The 11,710-nt window shown below is 36.4% G+C and overlaps 1 protein-coding gene across 1 annotated transcript in view; it reads right to left on the bottom strand.

Annotated features, from left to right (window-relative positions):
• Nucleotides 1-1,117: 1,117 nt before the first annotated feature.
• The window catches only part of TUBGCP5 (tubulin, gamma complex associated protein 5), a gene marked incomplete at its 5' end in the record, with an annotated part of 22,764 nt that continues 12,171 nt past the window's right edge, over nucleotides 1,118-11,710 (bottom strand). The window contains 9 exons of the mRNA XM_010082768.1: nucleotides 1,118-1,458; nucleotides 2,441-2,541; nucleotides 5,731-5,819; nucleotides 6,389-6,514; nucleotides 7,298-7,476; nucleotides 8,474-8,594; nucleotides 8,698-8,782; nucleotides 9,059-9,241; nucleotides 10,184-10,372. Of these exons, the coding sequence (XP_010081070.1) occupies nucleotides 1,412-1,458; nucleotides 2,441-2,541; nucleotides 5,731-5,819; nucleotides 6,389-6,514; nucleotides 7,298-7,476; nucleotides 8,474-8,594; nucleotides 8,698-8,782; nucleotides 9,059-9,241; nucleotides 10,184-10,372 (1,120 nt within the window). The remainder of the gene's footprint in view (nucleotides 1,459-2,440; nucleotides 2,542-5,730; nucleotides 5,820-6,388; nucleotides 6,515-7,297; nucleotides 7,477-8,473; nucleotides 8,595-8,697; nucleotides 8,783-9,058; nucleotides 9,242-10,183; nucleotides 10,373-11,710) is intronic.

Below are 11,710 nucleotides of genomic sequence, written 5' to 3'. Positions count from 1 at the left end.
CTTGGAAAAGTGTGTCACATGGTACCAAAAGATAATACAAACATACCTTCTGCAAAGCAAAACCTCCACTCAGTCAAACAAAAAAGAACAGGCTTCAGGGCAGCAGAAAGTTTCCCACTGTTACACTTTTTAAAAAAAATGTATTTTTCCTGAAAACATTTTATGGCTATAACTTGGAAGAACCTTTTTTGAGATCTCCTGTTCAAACAAGAACCCCAATATTAATTTTCATATAAAGTAATCATTAGTTCACAGCTGAAAAAAAAAGTTTTATAATGCGAGTCATACAGTTTCACAGTTGGTAGTAATATATTTCACTTACCTTACAGAAAGAGCTGTCAAATTTTAAGCTACCAACTGGATTCCAACACAAATACACACAATGATGAAATTCCAATTATTAAAATCTTCTTTTTATTCAAATAAATAAAGAGGTAAATGGCTATGATTGATTTTCTTTTTTTTTAAATACAGTTGTACTGATGCCAGAATTACAGAGAAACTTACATGGGGAAAAGACAGGGCAAGTCATCTTGTGTAAAACATGTTCCAAATTTACTTCTCTAGAAACATACCCTTCTGTATTAATATCTACAACTTTACAAGAGATTAGCTACTAGATGCAAGGTTTGTTTGCAAAAAGCTTAGGAGGAGGAGAACAGCTAAGTCATATCTGACCACCTCCGAAACATCTCAACAATCCAAAAGTTAAAATGAATATATTATTACACACTGTGATCTTGATCCTACTTAAACGGACATGAGTTACCACTAAAATTAGTAAGATTGTGATCATTTAACATAAAAAATATTCCTATTTTATGGTCTGCAATAATCAATTTTCGTAAGTTAATCTTGTATTTTTTTACAACAGCTTACTATAACAGTTGTAACTGTTCCCAGAGAGTTCTTAAGAACTGTTAAGCAAATAAGAATGCTTCTCAGCCTTTTTTCAAAGGAAAAAAGGCCAAAAATTAACTCAACCAGCCTTCTGAATAGTAAGAACAGAGTCACACCACTCCACACTGCCCTGTGACCTATTCACAGCTGTAAAATTAATGGAAAAAGTAAATCAGCAATTATTCATAATTTTTTAAAAAATCATTTTTACAGCACTAAATACATTTTATGTATTTTCAAGTAAGATTGTTTACACAGGATGAATTTTACACTGTACATGTTTTTTGATGTTGAAGCATATATATACAGAGAAAAACAGTGCCACAACCAATACACTTAAATACCTGTACATTATTTACATTTTTAAACATTTTACACTGCTCCAAACCACCAGTGTCATTTAGCTATACACATTTCAAACTGGAGTGTAAAACGCTTACAGTTTTTTTAGCAAGGCAATTTCAACAGAAATGCTGCTTTCAGTTCTTTAGTAATTCAAGGGATTCAGGTGTTAACTTTGTTCCATGCCAGCCATCAGTGACAAAGCTAAAGATTCCACTGCAAACCAAACCATAAAAAAGTAGTTAATACCTGCATTTGCACCAGTCTGCAAATATTTATTGCAATATTCAATTCTGCAGTTTAAAAGGAAGGCACCGGTTTATTTTTTAATTGTAACACTTCAGGATTTAAGATAGTAAGACATTTTATGAATCTTTGACAGTTCAGACAATATTTCACCACTTTCATCATCAGTTATCCATTAGTTATTTCAGGTGATAAGAACTGGTAAGAAATAGCTCCTTTGTCTGAAATACTAACTGCTGTGCACAACAAAAAGAACGTTGGGTGGGGGGAGGGTTATATGCAGTAAAGCCATTCTCACAAACTCTTGTAGACTGAGTAGCAGTGATGTCAGATATTACCTCTTTCAGAAACCCGCTAGAACATGCATCTACATCCCAGCTAACCCCATGCAGCAGTTGCCCCCCTAACTCAAACAGGCACCACTTATCAACTTAAGCTAATACCAAGCTGTAAGTGGAAGCACAGACATATCATCTACCGTTTCTGCTATAAAGGAAGTAGATTTCAACAGACGGGCAGAGCCAAGAGCTTGGTGCAGTTGCAGATGAGGCACCATAATATTATGATTCAAGATATGATATTATGACTCAAGATATATCACAGCTGTCATCCAGCAACAACAAAAAGAATGCTTTTCTGTGCCCTCCAGAACTCAGCTTCATTAATTTGTTTAGAAAACTGTTTCTCACTTGCTTGGCTACATCAGCATCCCCTTGTCAACAAAAGAAGTAAACTGAAGATAGCCATCATAAAAAAAATCATGGCACCAACACTCTAAAAAATAATAAAGTTAACTTATTAAGAAGTAAGGCTTCATATCCCTCTGCAAATACCTCATAAAATGAGATTCTTTAAGATGAAATGACAAACATTAAACCAGATTAAAATGTAAATACACCCCTCGTAAAGCTTGTGTGTAAGTGCAGGTATGTGAAAAGCCTCATGTACTTACAGTGTGGAAAAGAGCCTCGACAGACAGCTTTGTTGAGAACAGTTACAAGAAACATGTGACAGTTTTTAAAATCAGATTCCATCTTCTCTATGGATTCCATCCTATGAAACAGTTTAACAGAGGGATGCTTAACAGACTAGCTGCAATGTTATCTTCAAAATATGACCAAAACTTCACAGTAAATGACAGAAGTACTCTTTGCATAGCATTGTGGCTTGATCTTGTAATATTTCAGTTATGCCTGTGTATATCACTTCTAGAAAACCAAGGCAATTTTGACAGGAGTGTCTCAGCACTATTACAATGGTGTTAATAATTTCCTCATCATCTTAGAAACCTCTGCAGTAACTGTGTGGTTCCAACTGACAAATACTATTCTCATGTAGCTTTGTATTTCAAGATGTAAACTTACACTGCCAAATAAAAGAAAGACACCCACACTGCTTTACTATCAGCCAACTCTCTAATTCCACTTTGAACTATGTCAGCTAGCACTCATCAGAAGAGAGAGAAAACGCAGTTCACAATAGTCACTCCTTTCCTCTTTCCCCTCTCCCAAGAGGGTACACACACTACATGAGCTATGACTTTTTCCTGACACATCCAAGAGCATACAACCATATGCCCCAAGTTTCAGTCTTCATCAACAGCCTTCAAAATTATTTCTAACACTTCTAATTGGAAAAGCACTCCAAAAATAGCAATTTCCTAATGCCACAGGAGAGCAGGATCCAAGTTCTAGGGAGCACCTGTGCCAAAGTGAATTAGTCCTGAAAAATATGGATGTGAGCCAGTCCACACCAGCTGGCCTCTGGGCCACAGACCAACCCTTGAGTGTTAGACAGAGCCTTGGAGACTTGCCCACTATCATTCATCCTTCAAGCAGCAGGTTACACAAGAGAAAGCATAAACTGGGAGAGGAGTGGCTGGAGAGCAGCCCTGCAGAATGGGATCTGCAAGTGCTGGTTGGCAGCAGGCTCTGTATGAATCAGCAGCAACGTGCCGTGGCAGCCCAGAGAGCAAACTGCATTCCGGAGTGCATCAAACACGGTATAACCAGCCAGTCAGAGAGGTGATGATCCTGCTGGATTCAGCACTGGTGGAGCCTCATCTGAGTACTGTGTGCAGTCCTGGGCCCCACAATTTAAGAAGGATGTGAAGGTCATAGAATCATAGAATGGTTTGGGTTGGAAGGGATCTTAAAGATCATAGGAGTTCCAACCACCGTGCCATGGGCAGGGACACCTCCCACTAGACCAGGCTGCTCAAAGCCCCATCCAGCCTGGCCTTGAACACCTCCAGGGATGGGGCATCCACAGCTTCCCTGGGCAACCTGTTCCAGGGCCTCATCACCCTCAAAGGAAAAAACTTCCTCCTGATGTCTAATATAAATCTGCCCTCTTTCAGTTTAAAACCATTACCTTTCATCCTATTGCTACACCCCCTGATAAAGAATGCCTCCCCATCTCTCCTGTAGGTCCCCTTCAGGTACTGGAAGGCTGCTATAAGATCTCCCTGGGGCCTTCTCTTCTCCAGGCAGAACAACCCCAACTCTCTCAGCCTGTCTCATAGGGGAGGTGCTCCAGCCTTCTGATCATTTCTGTGGCCCTCCTCTGGACTTGCTCCAACAAGTTCATGTTCTTCTTACGCTGGGGGCCCCAGAGCTGGCTGCAGTGCTCCAGGTGGGTGGGGTCTCACGAGAGAAGAGTGGAGGGGGAGAATCACCTCTCTCGACCTGCTGGTCACACTTCTTTTGATGCAGCCCAGGACGCAGTTGGCTTTCTGGGCTGCAAGTGCACATTGCCTGCACATGTTCAGCTGCTCATCAGCCAGCACCCCCCCCAAGTCCTTCTCCTCAGGGCTGCTCTCAATACATTCTCTTCCCAGCCTGTATTTGTTCTTGGGATTGTCCGGACCCAGGTGCAGGACCTTGCCCTTGGCCTTGTTGAACTTCATGAGGTCCGTGAATGAGTCCAGAGGGTGGCAAGAAATCTGGTGAAGGCATGTCCTATGAGGACCAGCTAAGGACCTTGGGCTCCTCTAGTCTGGAGAACAGGAGGCTGAGGGACGACCTCATTGCTCTCTACAGCTTCCTGAGGAGGGCAAATGGACAGGGAGGTGCTGACCTCTTCTCCCTGGTATCCAGTGACAGAACACATGGGAAAGGTTCAAAGCTGCACCAGGGGAGGTTTAGACTGGGCATTAAGAGGCATTTCTTTACCAAGAGGGTGGTCAAACACTGGAACAGGCTTCCTAGAAAGATGGTTCTTGCCCCAAGCCTGTCAACGTCTAGGAGGTATTTGGACAATGCCTTCAATAATATGTTTTAACTTTTGGGGAGCCCTGAAGTGGTAAGGCAGTTGGACTGGACATCATTCTAGGTCCCTTCCAACTGATATCTTATTTTTAACCTTGTCTAAGGGATGACTTAGAGAAGAGCAACTGATTCACAGACCAACACGTTAATCATATCTTGGAAATTACAGGTGGGTTTCTAACTTCAATCATGGCACATAAGGAAGCATATAACTTTTCTAAAAATCCCAACTACGACACCCATGCCGGTTGTTTCTACAGAAAAGGTACTATACGGAAAGACAGACCAAAAATAACTTCAGATTTTATCAATAATACAAAATATGAGAATTTGAACTAATGGAAACAAACATTCTGCGTTAAAATCTCTACTCCAAAGTAAATGGTATAACTTTCATTGACTTCAACAACTTCACATTTTTACCACAGATTTTTTACAAAGGCTTTAAAATTTAGACAGTCCAGATTAGAAAAATAAGGTTTAGAGATTAGATTTAATTATTTTTTTAAAGAAAAACCAAAATGTATTGCCTTCTAAAAAGAAGGCCAGTCTCAGTAGTTCCACATTTCAATTAATGTATGTCAGCATCTAGCTGCCTATAATTTGAAATCATCACCAGGAAACATGATCATAAACCAAACTCATGACCCTCTCATTTTACCATTATGAACAACATGCAGGAAAAGAAACCCCTCTCTTGCTATGCTCTACAATCTTTTCAAACACTTAGACATTATATATTGGCCACCTTTTTAATTAGAAAATACTGAACATACCCTGACACAAGTACATGAAACTTATTAAGTTCCATCTAAAATAAACTTAACTTTTGGTAAGAAATATCAATTAGCCTCTGGTATCTGCTTTTAAACACTGAGCAAAGTCTCATTATTTCACACAAAAAAAATATCTCAAAAGCATATTGTGAGCTGTGAAATTATAACCATGTAGAATTGTAGGTATATGTACTTACTTCCAAGCCCCCAAACCAGCCTGCCAACGGTCTGCAAACATCAGTACTAAATTTAACACTTTAATTATAGCTTCTTTCACAAAGCTCACCTAAAATAACAATTGAAACAAAAATGATTAACAGTCAGAAATTAATCGTTAAGCATAATAATTTTCATTATTAAGCTGCAACACAAAGGTATTCCATGCCATTTAATCTGATCTGAATCTCCTAAATACAATGTGATTCTTCCAAATTTAAGATGTGTTTTGTATTTGCGCTCTAATTCATTTCATGGCTATTTTGACAAGAACTAAGCACAGACAGCGTGTGGGATAAAAGGCCACAATGCTATCCTTATACCTGCCATACCAGTATGTATAGTTCTCATGACATTACCAAGCCTCAGTTTGTTCAAATCCTTTAATTTCTTAAAAAGAAATGAGTCATGTAAAATCCAATACAAATAATTTTATCCTCTCTCCTTGATAGAATTGAGCTGACACTTGCAAGGGAAACTGGATCTCAATATTAACTCTGGAAAAGCTACCACTTCCTCAAGAGTACCTATATATTGCTTAGGATCTGTGAACAGCAAAATAGATGGCATAATTACTACTAAATTACTTTCTTGTCCTGCTAAACTCAGTATATCAAATATGCCATTTTTTTCCCCTACCTTTTCTCTCAATAGGCAGCGATCATGGATTGTAGATAGATATCTGTAATGAATCTTTATCAACTGATCTAAATCTTTGGCTTCTTCTACCTGATGCTGAAACTCCAAGCCTGTACTGTGAAGAATCTTAAAAAGAAGACCATAGTTATTAATTTAATAACAATTAATAATTAATAATATAAATTCAATGTTGAACACAAGTACTTATGACTCACTTCCAATTTTTTTTTAAAAAGCCTAAAATTGCCTGATTTGTTCACTATTCCCTCTCAGACTTCAGGCTCACTCTCCAAATTACCATCAATACAGCAAAAAATTCAAACTCTTCTCATAACTGCACAGTGACGTTCCTCATATAAATAGGAATACTGCCATTGCACAAGGGCAGACAGACTAACCCTGGAGGAGCTGACTTAGAGTGTATTAATTTAATTAAAGGCAAAAAAAGGCAATAGTAGAACAGATGTGAATCTACAGGCATTGCCTTTATATTTGAGAAGTCAAGTATACACTTTTGGATCCGTGCAGTAGAGATTTTTGAGAAGGATCAATTTAACTAAAATGTCTGTAATAACACTTTTATAAGTATAATAGGTCTTAAGAGAGTAACAGCTTACAGAAACCTGTTTTTACATGACTGTGCTTCAGTTGTCTAGCACTGGGAGAAACAGTCAAAAAGAACTAATAATATCCAAAGATCAATCATATGCGTGTAGAACTTCTGAAGTATTTTCAGAATTACTGATTTAAAACTGCCAAGTTAAAACTGAAACGTGTTTAGCTCAAAATTATTTCGCAGAAAGAATGGTAGACTATGATTCCGCTTTTTTTAATGTTTTAAATTAAAATTCATAGTGCATCTCCAGTTACAAGCTCTTAATATAAATGAAAATGTGACATAAAACAAACCCTAGTCATGATGTAGTTGTGCAGGCTGTTAACAAAATGCATAAGTTTCACTCTTAAGAGGAACATGCGATGTATTTGTTGTTTTATACTTTCTGTTTGTTGTCCAAACAGAGGAAGCATTCTGTGTTCTAGTAAAGTTCCTTCTTTAATCTGTGGATTTTCTGCAGCACAGACTAGTTCTAAAAAGAAAAGGCAAGAGTATTATATTGAAGTGCTTATGAAGACAAACTGTAGCTAAGATGTTAATTAAAACTGAAATTTGTTTTTTCTTATTATTCTGCACACAATGCCAATGTAAGATTTTCTTGCAATGCAGATATGTTCTTAAAATACAGCAACAGCATACTGAGTAGTTTGACAGTATACGTACAACACAATTTGATAAATACTAGAATAGGAAATGCTATTTAAGAGCTAAAGATTATGTAAAAGGATAAAAAAAAATCTACATTAAAAATAAACGTGCATACTATCTTCACAAAGCAGAAAAGACATGCAGAAAGCCACATCTATAAAGTTTAAACACCAGAAAACCATATACTTTGAGGAATAGAATTACTTAATTGATATACAAAACAGATATGAACCCATCAACTTTATAATTTATTTTTCTAGGACATGAAGTGTATACCCACTTCATATGGGACAGGAAGAGTATCAACATTAACCCGGTGAAGGTGACACTAAGATATCTCTTTCTACAGTCCCAAAATATTTATTTACATTGTAGCTTAGAGTATGTATTCCAGACTAACTAAGCTTACTGTTTCAATCTCAATTAGAATATTTTTTCATCTTGTTTTCTTAATTTGTTTGCAAGGTATTACTTACAAAAACTTGGACTACACATAAAGCAAAACATTAGGGTGTGGGAGATAGACCTTTTTCCAACAGCAAGGTCTGAAGAATGAAGTAACAAGTTTCCAATATAACTAACTAGATTTGAATCACAGAGACAAAGGGAATGCATGAATAAATAGTGTTGTCCTTGAGGGTGAAAAGAACTTGCCCTGCTTAACATACCTAATTTGCAAAGCTAATAGAGATTAATAGTTTATAGAATCAATCAAGATTCTGACTGGCTTATACTACCTACTGCAGAAAACAGCAGACTATTTCTATCCTTAGACCACAGAAAAAATTTTTAGAGAATCTTTCATTGAAGACGTTTCTTACCATCAAATCGTAAAACATCTAGACTATACTTGGCCCACTTTATTTGCAGCAAGAGCAGAAAAACTTGATTGTAAATTTTTTGGCACTCTAAGCTTATAACTATATCCACAGGCCAAGGAACCTACGAAGAGGAGAGGATAATCAAGACAGAAAACGTAAGTCACTTTAATACAACATTTCAAATCTGTTCTAGAATAAGAACTACAGCAATATTAACTCACTACCTTGTAACTCAATGTCAAACCATCTAAGGTGTGGACAGGGAGTTTCTTCTTCGCTGTATCAACACTTTCAAATGATATAGACAACCTACACAAGGAAACAAGTGATTTAATTGGCAATAAGCTGTTTTAAATCAGTGGTTAGTTTCATTAATATTTTTTTTTAATCTCTTATTGCTAAATATCAGCTTCCTTATTTAATCTGGTGGACTTAGGTAGAAGAGATAACAACAGCTTAAAACTTCATTAAAACAGATTTTGTAATGAGTATGCAGTAACTAGTATTGCGTTACACAAGTTAAGTACATCAGTATTGGTGAAAGAAACATAACTAAGCTATATTTTGCAGGATTTCGCATTTTACCTTGAACTGTCCTCTGGATAGCGTTGCCCAACTGCTTCTTGAAGTTGAACATTTAAGAAAGCAACATTCTGCCAAGTTTCCTTTTCTCTAATTTTGTCAAAAATAGATGTATAGAAGTCATACATGGTATCTCCAGCTTCAAGTAGGAAAAAGTTTCTCATTGCCTGCAAATATTCTACAAGTCTAAACAGGGAACAAACATACAACAACTTCTCAGTCTTGATCATACAAGTGAAATCAAACACAGCTGTTACAGAAACAAAACTCTCAAACTATTCTCTACAAGAACTCAGTACTGAACACAAACACTGAAGGCCACAGTAAATCCTCTGCTTAACTCTCAGATAGCCTTGACATATGTTCCAATAAAACAAAATAACCAAGCCACTTTTTTCCTGTAAGCTTGAACAGCTCCACTACCTTCAACGGAAATGCTCACAGTATTCAGCTACCGTACAGGCTATGCAATTCTCAAAAACAACTTAAGAGTTTGGAAATCCTGTCCTTCTCCCTAAACAGAACTTAGGGAAGGAGATGCAATTGCAGGGAGAGTTCTATCTAAGAGACTTTAATATGGGGGCACAGAAAATTGTGACATTAATTTTCCTTTTCTGACAAAGCAGGAAGAATAGTACGCCTACAACTCTCACAAGAACTGTGACTATAAATACATTATTTCAGACAGATTAAAAGCATGACAACTTATGAATAGCTGAAAGGTAAAAGGAATAGGATATTCTACTCTAATATAAAAATATTCCATAATGTTCTTTTGTCTACTATACATTCTATAGTATCATAACTGAATCTCATATTAAATTAACATATTCTGGCTTCCTAAAATTTGTCTTCCAGTTTCAAATGACAACACTATTAAAAGTACTGTTTGAAACAATTTCCCTGTTGAACATCTACAGAAGACAAATGATAGCTTTGCTGTTGATTTAAGCTAGACCAAGTTTTCACCCAGGATTCTACCACATTAGATCCCCCTTTCCTCCTTAATGATTTTATTGTTATTATCAAATTGCCGTAGAAACATAACATAAAACTCCTGCTTTCAGTGTATGGCATACCACTGGTAATTAAAAAAAATGTTAAGGAAAAACAAATATATTTTCTTACCTATAGTCCTTCTTTAAAGTTTGCATTAGATTACCACAGCATTCCAAGTATTGCTTGTCTATGTGTGGATAAAGGCAAGACCTCAATGTCAGTTCAAAAGTCTGGCAGGTCACTGATTCTGAGGATCTATCTACACAAACATCGCCACCAGTGAACTTCTCATGAAAGTCACTCTGTTCCAAATACAATCTTCAAAATAAAACAAACTGCTTCAGGAAGAAGGTTCATAATTCATACAATATATAAAATAAAAATATCACTCATTCAAATATTTTAATCAAAATTGTCTCCTCTGCACCATGTATTTTAGAGGAGAAGTGATAAAAGCTGTTTCATAACTGAAGTAAACAGCAAGCCTATTAAGTGATCATTCATACTGTTTCTGCATGATCTTTTATGCGTTCTTCTGCATAAGAATATCAAAAAGGATGGCATGCCTTAACTACATAAATGCTCAAGGAATAATTCTGAAAAAACAACATCAAGTTCCAACTCTACACAGGCTAGTAAACAAATCCATTACCATAGGAACTTTTAAAGCTATAGGGTGCATACACAGCAGTCGGATGAACTTCCCAGGAAAGAAAAATAAAATTAAAGAAACATAGTAAACATTTGAACAACAAAAAAGCAAACTCCAAAACCAACAAAATAACAAACCAAAAAAAACCCCATCAAACCACCACCAGACACACAGAATTGGTTTGAGGCACCTTAAATATGGGGTCCCTATACATTATCTGTAATATTATATCATGGGAGGAGAGTGTCTGCAGTCTACACTTGGTAAGTTTATGTTGTCACATAAAGGATCAAATTATTATTATAATTTGTAAAAAGCTACTTATTAGCTGAATGCATTGTAAGAGGAAGCCTGGATCACAGCAGCTATCACCTTGATAGACTGTATGAGTCAGACATTGAATTAATCTATCAATTTTGACAAATTGAACAGTCACAACAAACAAGGGAAGTAAGAGAGTCTTATCTATTATTATGATTTCTTTAAAACAAACTCCTCCTAGGACAGAAATGAAAACATGTAAATCACTGATTAGTAACTAGGAAAAACATAAATAGCTATTTTGTGATTACAAATAAGAAGTAAGATTTTCAGAGTTCATATTTCCTGCTAATCTCCAAGACACGTATGACCTCTATATGACTTCCCCCATTATGAAGAATTATTATGCAATTAACATGAATTTTGGAAGGCTTTTAAAGTTAAATTATTTAAGCACATGACAACAGAAGCTGCACTCTTCAAAGAATATAGTTGGTGCAAATCAATGACATTGTGTACAAATTCAAAGCAAATACATTAAAAGTTTAGATTTTATAACAGCATTCACTATTAAAACATTTATTTGCTAGTCTGTTATGATAAAGACTACTCCAATTTTCAATGCTAACAGATGTGAGTAGCAGATTCTTCACCAATTTTAAATGTTTTTCTTTAACTAGGCACAAGGGTAGGGTTTACTTAGCTTCTGTCACTGATTGTTGGTGCTCCTCTTTATTCTGTGC

Source organism: Pterocles gutturalis, unplaced genomic scaffold (genome assembly GCF_000699245.1).
Source record: "Pterocles gutturalis isolate BGI_N339 unplaced genomic scaffold, ASM69924v1 scaffold2375, whole genome shotgun sequence".
Classification (NCBI taxonomy): Eukaryota; Metazoa; Chordata; class Aves; order Pterocliformes; family Pteroclidae; genus Pterocles; species Pterocles gutturalis.
The sequence above is the reverse complement of the archived record's forward strand: the minus strand, read 5'-3'. Positions and strand labels throughout refer to the sequence as shown.